Source organism: Astyanax mexicanus, chromosome 2 (genome assembly GCF_023375975.1).
Source record: "Astyanax mexicanus isolate ESR-SI-001 chromosome 2, AstMex3_surface, whole genome shotgun sequence".
In the NCBI taxonomy this organism is placed as follows: Eukaryota; Metazoa; Chordata; class Actinopteri; order Characiformes; family Acestrorhamphidae; genus Astyanax; species Astyanax mexicanus.
The window spans coordinates 28,800,106-28,815,806 of record NC_064409.1 but is presented as its reverse complement, the minus strand read 5'-3'; the positions used below and the strand labels follow the sequence as shown (position 1 = coordinate 28,815,806).

General features: G+C 40.0%; 2 protein-coding genes across 4 annotated transcripts in view; both read right to left on the bottom strand.

Moving 5' to 3' along the window:
- Window positions 1–13,057: 13,057 nt before the first annotated feature.
- On the bottom strand, window positions 13,058–14,528 carry msgn1 (mesogenin 1). The gene has a single exon (XM_022671519.2). It carries the CDS (start codon window positions 13,748–13,750, stop codon window positions 13,277–13,279), a length of 474 nt encoding a protein of 157 aa, XP_022527240.1. The 5' UTR covers window positions 13,751–14,528; the 3' UTR covers window positions 13,058–13,276.
- Window positions 14,529–14,565: 37 nt separating this feature from the next.
- Window positions 14,566–15,701, bottom strand: part of LOC103041329 (GEN1 Holliday junction 5' flap endonuclease) — a 60,645-nt gene continuing 59,509 nt past the window's right edge. For all 3 annotated transcript variants that reach the window (XM_022671515.2, XM_022671516.2, XM_022671518.2), the window contains one exon: window positions 14,566–15,691. In XM_022671515.2, coding sequence (XP_022527236.2) covers window positions 14,592–15,691 — 1,100 coding nt within the window. In that variant the 3' untranslated portion in view covers window positions 14,566–14,591. The remainder of the gene's footprint in view (window positions 15,692–15,701) is intronic.

The window sequence follows — 15,701 nt, the reverse complement described above, 5'->3', positions numbered from 1 at the left end:
AGGGTATCTCAGGCTGCTCGTCACATGCTCGAACTCGTACTCTGCTGCGAATGCTGACATTTGTGCACCTGAAAACTGTGGCCCATTGTCTGTGATCAAGGTCTCAGGTATGCCATGCCTGGCAAAAATGGACTTGAGGTGTACTATAACATCAGCACACCTAGTCGGGCTCAGCTGTGCAATCTCTATATACCTAGAGAAATAGTCCGCAAGAAGTAAATAGTTGGCGTTCTTCAAGGTAAACAGATCGGCCTCAAGCTTCTGCCATTGCCTGTCTGGCAGCTTAGTTGGCATGAGAGGCTCGGCTGCATTGTTTCTTTCTTTGACACATGCAGCACAGTTCAGCACCAGCTCTTCAATCTGGCTACTGAGCCCCGGCCACCAAACTGACTGCTTGGCCCGCTCGCGACACTTGACTATGCCCTGGTGCCCCTCGTGAATCTTCTCTAGCACACTATTCCTCATCACTGAGGGGATCACTAGTCTAGTGCCCCGCAGTAACAGTCCATTGTGTGTGCTGAGGACGGCTCTTTTAGCCCAGTAGGGTCTTACAAGTGAGTCCAGTCTGCTGCGATCTGGCCAGCCCTCTGCGCAGTATCTCATCACCTCAGAGCAGATGCTGTCTGCGCACAGCTGTTTGCGTAGCTCTGACAGGTAAGCCTCACTTTCTGGTAAGTTAGCCAGCACAGAGTCCACATAAATGTTTGTCTCTTCCCATGGCCCATCACCTGCCACTCCACCAGACTTCAGCAGAGCCCGGGAGAGTGTGTCAGCAGTTGTGAGGCTTTTCCCAGGAACGTGTGTGATGGTGTACCTGTACCTCAGGAGTCTCATCCTGAATCTCTGTATTCTAGGAGGTAGTGTGTCCAGTGCTTGTCCCCCTAGCAGGCTCACGAGGGGTTTATGATCGGTTTCCAGCTCAAAGACAGCAGGATTCACTGTTAGCAGCCCCGGGTGTCTCAGGGAGAGTTAGTACCCCCTCGACTTCGGCCTTAGAGCCCTCACAGCAGGGTGAATGGGTAACGTCTCGGCGGCATAGTCGAAAGGCTAAGGCTAATGTTAACGCAAAGGCCACAGCCAGCCCACCTGAACACCACGCTCCCCCAGTTCACGTGTCAAACAGGTTTGCCCCGCTCAGTGAAGCACCAACTGAGGAGCCTGTTAAAGATACTCTGGTGATAGGAGACTCTATCGTCCGACACGTGAAATTAGCTACTCCTTTAGGGGCACCAGCGGCAACAGTTACTTGTTTACCGGGAGCCAGAGCACCGGACATTAGTGGCAACCTCAGGCTGTTAGGGAATAGGAGATATTCGAGGGTAGTAATTCATGTAGGGGCCAAAGATAAATCTGCAGCAGTAGATAAATCTGCAATAGTAAATCTGCAGCAGTCTGAAGTAACTAAGGCTAATATTAAAGAGGTGATTAAACAGGCCCAGACGCTGTCCGAGGAGGTAATCTGCTCTGACCCCATCCCAATGAGGCGTGGTGATGAAGCTTACAGCAGGCTTTCTTCTGAACCGCTGGATGTGCAGTGGTGTGCAGAAAATCATGTGGGCTTTATAGATAACTGGCTACAGTTTAAGGGCACGCGGGAGGGTGCTGCCTTACTTTCATGCAGCATAGCTCATAGTTTTTTAGCTAGTCGGCAGAGTAGTGTTAGAAGCTGCTGACAATCCAGAGCCGGGACCAGGCCGCAGACAAAGAGGCTTAACCAACCGTCTGCGAGCTGCAAAGAGACGGTACCAAGATACCAATATATTCAGACTGTGTCTGTCCCCCGAGTCAAACAAAAACGTCCAAAAACTAAAACAGTAAATCGAAATAACTTAACTTATATTAAACAATCATATCCAGACTGTAGTACTGACACTTCAAAGCTAAAGATTGGTTTACTTAATATCAGATCTCTAAATTCAAAAGCAGTTCTAGTGAATGAAATGATAACTGATCAGAAATTCAATATTCTGTGTCTGACAGAAACCTGGATTAGGCCAAATGAATATGTAGCATTAAATGAAGCCACCCCTGCAGGCTACAATTATATACACAATCCGAGATTGTCCGGTAGAGGAGGTGGGTCTGCATACTTTTCAGAAGTACCTTAGTTAGCAATCAGAAACACTATGAAAATTTTACTTCTTTTGAGCTTCTTTATACCAGTATAATTAATCCAGTTGTAAAAAGAATGCATTTTCCATCATTAATATCTACAGACCACCAGGGCCCTATTTAGAATTTTTTAAAGAATTTAGTGATTTTGTCACAGACTTAGCAGTAAGTAGTGATAAAGTGATTACAGTTTATTATAGATTATTATAGATCTCCCCGAATATGTTCGGGACTCAGACACTGTTTCAATCTTTAAGTCTAGACTGAAAACTTACTTTTTTAGTTTAGCTTTTGGTAATTCATGTTTTTTCCTTTAGATAAGGCTGCAGATTCAGGGGTTCATGGACAGAGGGAATTGTGGGTAAACTGAGATGCTGGTGCTGTTGTTCTCCCACTGCACACGGTCACTCAGGTTTGTGGACGGTGGAGTGGGTGGATGCCAGTGTTTCAGGGAGCCTCCATGTCTATGTTACCTTCTGGCTCTCTGCCTTTTAACTGTTTTATTCAGTTCTGCCGGAGTCATTAGCCACACTCTGATAATGTTTTATATTCTCCCTTTTACATAAATCCAGTCAAAACTAATTCCATCTCTCTGCTTTCCTCCGAGTTACTGACTGCCCACCTGTCTGACCCGATACCGATGTTGGACCCTCAGGCTCTCGCGTCTCCTGTCCGGCCAGACTGATGGAAGTTTCTGAAGTCAGCTTTTCTCCATCCACCACCCACCACAAATCAGCTGCTCATCATCCATCTTACTCTCCACTACAGATTACATCCAAGCCATTAGTGGCACTGCTATACTATATACTGAATATATAAAACCTGTGTGGATGTATAAAAGACTTTTTAAATTTTAATTTAAAAGCCGTTTGACCAGTGGTTGGATGGTCCCCCCTTAAAGGTGAGTCTTGGTCCTCCTAAGGTTTCCTCCTCCTGCAGCTCTGAGGGAGTTTTTCCTTGCCTCCGCGCTCACTGGGGGTTCTGTATTCTGTATTTTCTATGTTTAATGTTTCACCTGGTTCTTTGTCCTGTGATCATGTTTCTGTAAAGCTGCTTTGTGCCAACACCAGTTGTAAAAAGCGCTATACAAATACATTTGATTTGAAAGTAAAGGCCGAGTCATGGAGTTCAGCAGAACCTCGCCATCTTTAATCTGGTACAGTACAGAGATTCGCCCTTCTAGCTCTGAGATCTTTTGGCTTAGCCGTGAGCAGCTCTCGCACCCTGCTTGTGTGTTAAGTGTGGTAGCTAGTGTCATCCTCTGTTTACCAGCCGTAAAATGAAAATATATATATATAAATTATATAAAATAAAATATATAAAAAGCTATTAAATAAATAAAATGAGATCAAAAATATAATAAAACAAAAAAACAAACAGCTTTGCAGAGGTTCCAAGCTCTGCTCTGACAAAATATAAAACACAGTTTTAAAAAAAATAAAGGACTAAAATAACCACAATAATAAAAATGTAAAAATGGATGACTTTGTTGCTTGGTGCTGACTAAATCAAATGCAGTTGAACATATCCAAGACGTTGGTGGACTTCCGTAGGTCTGGACTACACTTGCAGGCGGTCTCCATCGAGGGGGTTGATGTGGAGACGATCAAGACCTACAGTACCTTGATCTGCAACTGGTCAACCAATACTGACACACTGTACAGCCCTGTACCCTGTTCCTGAAGAGACTGCGGTCCTTTAACATCTGTAAGAAGCCTCTGCAGATGTTCTACCAATCAATCGTGGCCAGCATTCTCTTCTATGCTGCGTTGTGCTGGGGAGACAACATGAAAAGGAGAGATGTATTGAGGTTGGACAAGCTGGTCAGGAGGGCCGGGGCAGTGGTTGGAGTGGAGCAGGACTCTCTACAATAGCTGAGAGAAGGACTTTGGATAAACTGATTTCTATCATGAACAATGATAGTCATCCACTTCACACCACCATCATGAAGCAGAGGAGTGTGTTCAGTGGCAGACTGCTGTCACAGAGCTGCACAAATGACAGACTCAGAAGATCCTTCATTCCAAGAGCCATCAGACTCTCCATTTAACTCCTCCCATCGGGGAACGGGCTGCTGTCACACCACATGGATATTATTCAACAACTTAATTCTTTACACTAACACTCTCCCAACCTCACTTACATTCAGGTACACTTACTCATGATTGGGAATTTACATATTCACTTTTCAGAACTATATTTGATACATATACATATTAATACTTTCATGGCACAGCCGTCATTTTATAACCATGTCATTGCACCTTGCACTTTTTTCTTTTAATTATTAATGACCGTTAGCACCATCTATTGCACTGCTCCATTTACAGATAATTCTTTAACTTGTGTAGAAAGTTTATACTCTTATATATTTTCTATTCTTCTGTGTTTAATTTATGTTAAATATGTTTCTTATTGTAAATTTTCTTCTGGATAGATAAAGTATCCATCTGTCCGTTCGTCCGTATGAGATGTTGTAATATAGCAGCAGGTAGGCTATAGCAGGTAGGCTATATTCTAGTAAGGAACTAGAACAGGCTGATAATAACACTGCTATATGTTATGTTAACAGGATAAGAAAAACACAGATCTGTTCCAGATTCACTATATATTGTATTTAATGACAAGACATATTAGGACATATTTTGAAGTCCACTGCCTAGTTACTCATTGCCTTCAGTGGCAGCTCTCTGGTTCGGCAGCATTTTAACTGATTAGGAACTTAAGCCACTTCAGGACACGCTTTGTGGTCAGCATACGTAATCACATCTAGCATGTTGTGTTCCTGTGTTCTGTTTACACAATCAAGTCATTAACCAATTACCTGAGAAACAGAATCAATCTCCAAGCAGTGGCAGCTATTTGTCTTTTTTCTGCACTTCTGCACTTTCTGCACTGTTTGTCGCTACATACGTGCCCTACATACGTACATTTGAAATATTCATGATTTACTTTAATTTATACAATTTCCATTACTCCACACTCATAATATGGCCAGTTTTATTTATTATTTTATTTATAATTAGAGGCTTTGTAGAAATGCATGAATAATTTAACCATAATATAATCAATTGTTTGTATAAGCCATCAAAGGTTCACACAAAAACATAATAAAAGTGTGAAATGTACTTTTCTAAACCCACAAAGAGATTAGATAACTTTAGTGATATGTTAATTAAGTAAACTATGCATAAAGCTACATTGTAGTAAAAAACAAGAACAGTGTGGGAAAAGGAGAGAAATAAACAACCGGAAAAGAGAAAGAAGGATGGAGTCTCTACTATATGCATTTTATTTTCCTGCACTGTTTCATGTTTTTGCTGTACTTAGGAGAAACAGGAAATGGAAAATAAATAAAACAAGAAGAGAAAAAAATATATATTGATGAGAAAGACAGAGAGGATAGATTTTAAACGCAAATGCACAACCTACAAGCAATGAACACTTCATAATAACCTCTTTCTGGCTATTACTCGCTTTCATCCCTGGGGAAAAATAATTTGAATTAGTAACAATGCTTCATAGAAAACACAATCATAATTCCACAATTTGCACATTAAATCACTCAGTTTCAACCTAACCTACAGTTATTCTACAGTTAAACCTTTTACACTGTACGACCATCTGACACTGCTAGCATGCCAGCGGGTTTAGATTAGGATGTGAGTTAGGGTTAGAGAGCATGCCTAACAAGCTAATCTAACGGTCTGTTTGTCAGGTCTTACTTTAATTAAGTACAGGCAAAACAATGTTTTAATAGTTTAGCAATGAGTCGAAATACAGATGAACATTTTATTTATTTATTTATCTTGGGGCTGTTCAACGAAGCAAGCTTAAAAAAAGCTGCGCTTATTTGAGTAATCCTTGCTTGAGTTAGCCAAACAATTCACTTCCAGCTAGTTCCGTTCCACTAATGCAATTCAGACTCAACCTGTTCCCACTAATTCAAGCCAGGCTTTTGTAATCAAGGCTCACGCGCGTGCACACACTATTTACACAGCCTCAGTAATCGAGCCCTGAAAAGCCGAGAAAAATGTTTAAAGAGGTGAAGGAATGTGCTGCTTTTTTTCTCTCCTGCAGAACAGGAGTTACTTATACATCTATTTGGTGAATATAAAGACATAATTATAAGGAAAGGAAACATTTCTTGTGTTCTTAAAATTAATTATGAAAATATTTAATCCATTCATTGGCATTCCAAAATGATATAGTAAATTAAGAAAATTGATAATTATATCCTGATTTAGAAGCAACATGGGGGGATTAAAATGAACATGGCAGCAGGTCAAGGTAAAATATAAAAATATACCAGAATGGTAAGTGCAATTCCAATTGGTTAGTCTAATGTGCAGAGAAATGGTAATTACTTATTTTAGTGTATAATATGATATGAAAGAAACAAAGAAACTTTATCTAAAGTACCTGGGTATAATTAATACTAATACATGTGTTTTTGTGATATAGAGTTAATGCAAATAAATCTTTTTGAAAAATAACTGCGATTAAATACTGGATTTCATTTTTTACACTGGCCTGAATTTGTTAAGATTGAACCAATAAATTGCAATGTGCAGACACATTTCCAATACAGTACAATACTCAATTAAATGTATACAAATATTATATGATATGCTGCATCCACTGCAATTTATTGGATTAAACCGTGGGGGAACCTTGTTCCTGGATTTTGTTTCCCACCCGCAAGGCTATGGCGTCACATGGCTCATCCAATAGAAGCATTGCAGCTAAGCTAAGCGTAAACTCTAGCCTGGGACAGAGCAGGTTTGGACAAACGTATATGTTGCTATAGTAACTGGACGAGGCTTAAGTCTAGCCTCTTTCGTGGAACCTAAATTTGAGCAAAATGAGCCAGGCTTGTCTTAATAAGCCTGACTTACTGAGTTAGCTCGCTTCGTGGAACAGCCCCCTGGTCTTTGTATTAATTATTTAAATCTTCTGCTGAGCCCTCTGTATTTTCTCTCAATAAGTCTTATCTTTATGGTAGAGTGAGATACTGATATATCTGCTTCCTGGAGAGTGTTCTTCACTTGGGTGGATGTTGTGAAAGGTTTTTGTCTTTACCACTGAAATGATTCTACAATCATCCCCCACTGTTGTCTTCCATGGATGTCCAGGCCTTTTTGAGTTCTCAAGCTCAACACTGTCATCTTTTCCCCAGAATGTACCAAATTGTTAATTTGGCCACTCTTAACATTTCCACTACCTTGGTACTCCCATTTCAATTAAAATTAAAAGTGCATGTATGTTTACATCAACAGCTTCCAAATGCCAATGCCACACCTGTTTAACATGTTAAAATAGCTTTGTCCAGTTACATTTGAGTCCCTGAAATCAGGAGGCTTTGGAGAAAAATGATTGCAATCCCTAAAAGCTTTATAGGATATTTTCCCTCAAAAACTTTTTCAATTAAATCTGAAAAGCCACACATGTGTTTTGGCATGCAGAGCCCAAATATCATTGTGCCACTGTCCAAATATTTAAAGGCCTACACTAAATGAGTGTAATTTTGCACTGCACACATATCTTACACGCATAGTTGTTACTAATTGTTATCTAACCCCTGGTCATTTTCAAAACTTTCTTTTATAAATCATTGGTTGTTTGGGTCAGCAATTTCAGTTAAATATATCATATGGCAGACGAACAGTCATATTTTTTCCACCATGCATACCTCCCTCCAAATAACTACATTTTAGTTTCATTAGTCCACAGCACCTTATTCCTAATAAAGCTGGCTTGTCTTACTGTGCTTTAGCATACCTGAAGCAACTCTGTTTGTGGCACAGGGGTGATAGTGAAAAAAAATCCTGAGCCTGAACTTTTTTTCCTGTTCCAACGGGGTGAGGGGGGCACAACATACTGCATATGCGACGTAATGTAGGCATACATTTTGATACATTATTCAAACATTTAATAGTCTGTGTATGACCTTATTGTCAAGTGACACATTTTAGATGTTTTAATATTTGCCTTATGTCTATAGTGTTATTCACGAAAACAGATAATTTCCATCTTGGTATAGGACTTACGATTGACTGAAAGAAACTGGCCACGTTCGATTCTACCTGTTAAAACGAATACCAGCGTATGCGTTAAAAATGCATTCAAGGCTTGTGATGTTGCAGTATAGTTAGAAATTGAGGTGTGTATTGAACCACAATGCAACATTTCAACACCAGAATGCATTAACTCAAAGCTGCATATGCAGCAGCCATACCAAGACAGGTCAGTAGGGGGCAATACTACTCCAAAGTACAGTAACTACACTCTGTCTAAAATAGAGGAGGTGATTACCAATTAATTAAGCAATACTTTTTTAATGGAATAACATTACCTTTGTTTATAGACGACTATTTATCTGATCAATTCATATAAACCCAAGAGACACTTAACGTACCAGTGCCAAGAGAACAGCTCTACACTGCTGTGCCTCTGTGTGCTAATTCTTCAAGCTACAACTCGGAGATTAGCTTTCAGCTTCAGTTTCTATCCAGTAAATGAAAAGGAAGCACTAAGAGTGCATATATTTTTTTTTAATGCAGTGTTTTTTTTAAACATGATTATGCACGTTCTGCCCCCTTATGCCCTGCACACTCATTAAACCAAAATAACAATAATTTACAATTACTTTTCTTCTTCTCTAATATGCTTAACAATGTTTACGAACACACGATTTTTTTTAAGCATATAGATTAATTTAGCCTTTATTTTAAGCTTATAGCACTCTGTGCTTAACACACTCTACGAAGCCGACACACGTGCTGTTTCTATCAACAACTAACTTGAATTAGCTCCATACATCTGACTGTCCTTTGCATTGGACCAAATTTAGCTCACCTTATGTAATGTTCCTCCTCACTTCAGAAGGCTCCATTTTGCGGAGAGGAGGAGCGCATGTGTGAGTTCGGGTCGGAAATCGGGTCAGGCTCCGGCTGACAATCTAAACTCTACTGCTGTGGAAGCTTGAATGATGCGTTGAAAATCATTTATTTTTATTTTTGCAAATCCTGAAGACATCGCGAATAGAAAGCCTCCTGCTGACCGACGTCGGGAAGCGGAGATGCCTCTGTTTACCAGCCAAAAAATATCTTTAAAATGTGCACAGTAACTATTAGTTACTAGCTATATATTTTTAACATTTATAAGGATTTATAGTTATGCTTACTCCACGGACTTACTCCTAGATTAACAAAGGAGATTTGCCGTTTGCGAATTAGACAGATACACGTGATGCTTATTCTCACTCATTCTCTCTCACATCGTGAAAGCGCAGTTTTGGAAATAAAAAATGAGCAGAAAAAAAGCTCTTTGACTGAAGATAAATCTATTTTATTTCACTTCGCTATTATTTAACTGAAATTCGCTTTTATATTTGAAACAATCGGCTGCTCGTTTGGGCAGTTAATCGGACATCCTGCCCCTCTCACACTACACGACAAACGACGCATGATGAAGCTAAAATTCAGCCGATTATGAAATTCAGCAAAGCAAGGAGCATCACACGCGGTGGCATTGACACTGCTGTATTGTTATAGTTAAATAATACAGTATTTAGATTTTGCGGGCCGTCTCTATCTGCAGCCTCGCCTGTATTGCGCTTCGGCTTCGGGACCCCCCGCCGCGCGATGCTGCGTCGTAAGAGCGCGCGATGCCGAGAGCGCGCATTGGTCCGCGGATGTCGTCAGCTGCTTCACTTCAAGTTATTGCGATCAAAGGAACGTAAATACAATCAGTTCCAGTCATGAATAAATGAAATAAACCTTTTACTGATGCAGGAGGACTGTCTCTGTGTTATCAACTGTAAAGCATTATATGCGTGTTAACCTAGAGTTTTGTTTATTGACTTAGTTCCAACTGTACGCTGTAAAAATGAGGAAAGAAAAAAAATAATAAAAAATATATGTATAATGGAATTAGGGACAGTTATAAATGGCTCACATGAGACCTGCTTTATGATGAATGATGACCTAAATCTGATTTAGATCTGTAACACTATATTAAATTATAATTGCTGGCCTAAAATAAAAATAATACAATGTTTTTAAAATGTTTATTTTAGAAGGGAATTTATATTGCAATTTTGATTAATCCGATCATTTATTCCAATATTAAATGTGTTTTAGATGTGACCAAATGTAATTGTAAGATGTAGGACAAATTATATCATCACTTTATCATCACATCATTTTTATTGAATTCATTTGTAAGCCTAATATAAATTAATGGGAGACTAAAACGGGTGTTTTTGAAAGTAATTTCTTTAAAGCCAGTTATAAAGAAAATATAACTGCTGAGCACCGTGCGCTCTCCCGACTGGACGTGTCTCGATGCGCGTTAAGTCCTACGAGTTATTTAGTTCTGCAATACCCGTCTTTCTTTCGCTTTTTATACAACTAAACTAGCACTGTCTTACAGTCTTTGTTTGGCTTTATATCTTGCTGTATTCTGAGGGAAATATTATAAAAATATTAACGGACATCGCGAGAGTAACTTTTAGCGCCCACTACCAGACGCGTGTGCACGCAAAAGAGAGTCGGATTCTGCCTGGGATTCAAAATTCGGCACACCTGTTATATATAATATGATTTAAATACATTTTAATTAAATTATATATCGCGCTTTTCATCAAACCCGTCCACTCAACTCAGAGCTCCACTTCAAATGCGCGATTCATGCTGGTACGCAGCTGCCCTGTACTAAGCTTTAAGTTTATTTGGGTGAGTAAAGCACGTGTGAAGCTCGTTAGCCCCTTAACAAAAATATATTAGACAAAAAAGCATGTTAACTTTTACTTCAGTAGCATTTTAGCAAAGTAAATGTACTTTTACTTAATTACAATTTGTAGTACTTTTTCCGCCTCTGCTTATTACAGTTAGGAAGTCGTAATGCGCAGAATTTAAGCTGCCACTGATATATCTGGGCCGTAACCAATTTTTTCAACTAACATGCCCGGAGGACTCGGAGCCCATGAGCGGCCAAGACAAGACCCGCCGGCGTCCTATTTCTGATTGGATGGAAGGCTTGCGTTGAGCTTTAAATGGTCTGCACACGTCAAAAAAAGGGGGGGGGGGGGGGCTTTTTCATAGGGGATGGGGAAAGCTTTTTTTTTTTTTTTACAGAGCCACGCTACGCCGGATTTCCGGCGCGGCGCCGGAACGCTATCACCCCTGGTGGCATGTGCTCAGAAAAGGCTTCTTCTGCATTACTCTCCCATACAGCCTCTCCTTGTGTAAAGTGTGCTGAATAGTTGAACGATGCACAGTGACTCCATCTACAGCAAGATGATGTTGTAGGTCTTTGGAGCTGATCTGTGGGATGACTATGACTTTCAATATAATAAAATATAATAAAATATATTTTAATGCAAGTCACAAAAGGAGTAAATCTTTTACTTTCATTTATGGAGTTTATCAGGCTACAATGTGCAGACTTAAACACTACCCATAGTGTATTTAGTCTTTGTAAACACTATATACTAACTTTTTAATTGTGTCATAGAGACATGTGCAAAATGCCACTGATAATAAAGGGGCGGGGTTATTCCAAAATTACAGGGTTGACAGGGAATTCTCAAACACTTTAAATAACTTATTATTTTTATGAAAATTGCTAAGTGAATACTTAGTGTTTAAATAATTTTTAAAAATATCACTTAACCACTTAAAAGAATTATTTAAACTTAAAATAATAAAGTGAAGGTTAACATTCTTTTATGTGTGTAATAATGTGTTCATTCCGAGTAAATCTTGATAAGTGTATTGTTACACAGTGTTTGTATGAAAGTTAAATAAAAGGTTATATTAATTATATTGATACTGACCCTGGTAACAGTTGAGTCAAACAGAGAATAAATGCTTAATGACATTAGCGGATAAAGTTTATAATATGTCAACAAACAGATCCATACATGTAATCATCTAGATAAGGGATTCAGTAAAAAACAGTGGTCTATGATTGGTAGATGTGTGACACACGACCCTGCAGTTGTTTAGGATTCTGGGACAAGCATTCTTTCTGTTCCATAACCTAAAAGTGCTGATATATTTGCTAACTGCATCCAAGGAATCAAGACAACCTAGTGTCCTAATAGTTATGTCAACTTGACACCTAAATTGACATAATTAACTTTTATGACAGCAGAAGCATTTTGTAATAAGCATTTATAAATATTTATGTATGTTTATGATACTTGTTCATATTGTGAATTTTTTTGTAAAGGCACTGCAGTTGTAAAAAGAACCCTTAAAATACACTCCTTTAAAATGTTCTTTACAAATGTTTCTATAATAAAAATGGTGATGAACCATTATCAACTTTAATTCTCAGCGTGGAGGTGGCACTATTGCTCATTTTGATTCGGTGTGTGAGGAAGTAAGGAAGGTAGAAGACTATATTCCAAAAATCAACACATGGGAAAGATTAATTTTATAATACCTGATGGCAGAACAAACTGTCAGACATTAATTTAGTCAAGAAATGTGGAGGAGTGTGCAACAATTATAGTATATGTATATATAATTGTGTGGAAGCTTTAAAGGCAATTTTGATTCCTTAACACCTGGAAATTGACAATATATATTTGCACTGATTCACCATTACAAATACCATCTTTTAAACATTCTGGTCAAACAGCTCAATCCATGAGTTTATGGATAGTTTAAGTTTTGTTTCTTTGTTTTGTTGTTTTTAGCTGTTAAACCAACACTGGGAAACTGCTGTAGGGATGTAAAGGATCAAAGCCTAGTTAACTTTTTTCTATTTAAAGGAAAAAAATATTCAAAATTCAGGATAATCCAGAACTGTCCATTTAGTTAGTTTTGTAACAGAAATGAACTGATTAAATCAATTGGGCAATTTGTATCATGGATAAACTATAATGGCTGCATCTCGCTGAACATCTCAGATCTCAAGCAATCACACAGTATTAAAAGAAACCAAATGTTTATTCTGCCATATAATTCCCACAATATTAAACACACACATACGCGATTAGGTCAAATAAAAATGGACACAGTAATCAAGTGCCAGAAGGACTATATACACCAGAATTAAGACACAATAGTAGGCCAGTCAATAAAGTTCAAAATCTGTACAAACGGTGGCCAGCAGCGTTCATGTTTGGAGTCTGTTCTATCAGCTACAGTCAGTCTTGGTTGAGAATGTCCGACAGCTCCTTTATGTACTCGATGGTGTACTTCAGAGTCTGGATCTTGGTCAGTGGCTGTCCTTTGCGGCTGTAGACCGGGGGCAGGTAATCCCTCAGCTGGTGCAGAGCCTCCGCCAGACTCCTCATCCGCAGCTTCTCCCTCTCGCTGGCCTTCATGCGCCTCCTGCTCGACATCTTAGGTTTGTTTGCCTTCCGCTGGCCGCCTTGTTCTCTCCGGCCCTGCGGACTGTCGTAGGGAAAGTCCGCGAAAACCAGCTCTCCGTCCACGCCCTGCGGCTCCGGCGAGGAGCGGCTGGAATATGGGGACGACTCCGGGGAATAGGAGGTGGTCAGGAACCGGAGCGAGGCCTGCTGCGGAGCCTCCAGAGCCCTCCAGTCCCACTGAGACAGAATCTTGGCTGTCAGGAGGTCCGCGTCCGTCTGAGCGAGTTCTTCAGCGAGGCTGGCCATGCTGCTGCTGGTCCTCACAGAGCTCGTGTTTAACAGCAGCTCAACCGAGGAGGTTTTATACCAGCGCGGAGTTTACGAGTTCACAGCTTTTTAGGGAGTTCAAAGAGAGTCGGAGTGGCAAACCGGGACCAAGACACGAGCTTCTTTGTCACCAAAGTGTGAATAAAGTCTAAAGGACTTGGTACTGCGCTCGAGAAAGAAAATAATTACACTGTCTTTTGTGGGAGAGCGATTGTAAGTGTATGTGGCGCTCATTGACAGTTTAATGCAAGGAAACTAATACTAGTGATTGGAGAGTCATGCTGCCACGGAGCGGCGAAGAGTTAAAATAATGGAACGAGGTGTTTTGGCCGGTATTTCTGTAAAGGTGACGCGGAGCAGCTGTCAGTGCGCCTCGCTCCGCGCGGGTCTTTCATGTCTGGGAAGGTGTGTAACACGGCACACCGGGCAGCGGCAGCTGAAGCGGCGGGGCCATAAACTCTGGTGTTAGGAACCAAACGCTTACGCGCCTATCAGAGAAAGGAATCCGCACATTTAAGCAGTTTAGTTCTTTATCTGTAAACCGCGAAAGGCTGGGTCACGTTTTTTATTTAGTAAACCACACTACTTTTAGCTCGTTTTGCCACGTTACTGCTTTCTCTACAGCAGAGCCTGTATTTTACAAATGACAAAGATGCACAACATAGCAACACCTATATAAAGAATTATCATACCCGTGTGGGTGTTCTACTTTATTCACACTGTTCTAAAATGTTAGTTTGGTAAGGCACCAACAACATTTGGGAAAACATGTGGCCAGCACTCAGGGCATATCAGTTAAATTTTAGAGAATGATTTTTGTTCACTTAATAAATGTAAGTTTTAATCTCTCTGATAGTGGTAAGGGGCTGTCAGTAAAAGAACCAGAATCATCATCAGAATCTGAGCTCTGGTTGGTTTGTCCATGATTTAATTTCTCTTTTTTAGACAGTGTACTGATCATATTTAGTTTAGTTGCATGAGGGGCAAGAACTGTTTTGTGTGCAATTTGTGGTTTGGACTTAGCCTTTGATTTAAGTTTGCTTTTCTTTTGTTCTTTTTCAGAACATTTCTCAATATCACTGTCTGTCTGTTCACTAGAAGAGACATGGTTTATACAAACACTTCTCTTACAGAGACTTTGTTGGAGGGGCTGGCCAAGGTCATTAGATTGTCTGCTACAGTTGAGAAATACATGATGTCTCTGAGGAGATACCAAAGAAGTTATTGATTGTTTTGCTGTAACAAATGTGGATTTCACTCGCACCTGCTGAGGGGGGTGGCATTTGGGCTCCTGCAATTTTGTTTCCTTTGAGAAAGAAGCTTTTCCCAATTCTTTTCCTTTTGATTGTTGAATAGTGGGTCCTTGTTGACCCTGAGAGTGAAGAAAATGATTTTGATTCTTAGATTGCACTTTGCAAGCTGGGCCAAAAGTGTGAGCCAAATCAGGCTTCTTCTTCATGATCTTAATTGAACATTGTTGAGCATCTACAGAGCCAACACATTTTTCCTTGTTTTTTTTAATGACCGCTGGTTCCTCCTCTTCTGACTTACGAGCAATGGACAAGTCTGCTGTTTTGGCCACACAGCACTGAACCTGAGAAGATGGGGAGGCACTAAAGGAGAACGCATCCCAGTCAATACTGCTCAGGTGCAGCTCATCAAGCACAACAGATATAGAAGGAGATATTTGGGCTTGAGAGTATGTTCCTGATGGGCAGGGGGAAGGGGGCTTTGGTGCATCAAGTGTAGTGGAGCACTGGTCACTTGTGAATTTTGGAGTCATTATGCTGGATGAGACTGTCTCTACTGATGAGGAGGGTTCAGTTTTTGTAGATGATTGCAGAGACATAAGAGCAAAAAGATCAGCTACCACACCAGGGGAATTAGACGGCTTTTCCTTTTCAGCCTTTGTTTTTTTTCCTGTTGAAAG

Bases quoted from the DNA above. Each gene is read 5' to 3' on its own strand.
- msgn1 (XM_022671519.2), bottom strand. From the start codon at position 13,750: ATGGCCAGCCTCGCTGAAGAACTCGCTCAGACGGACGCGGACCTCCTG.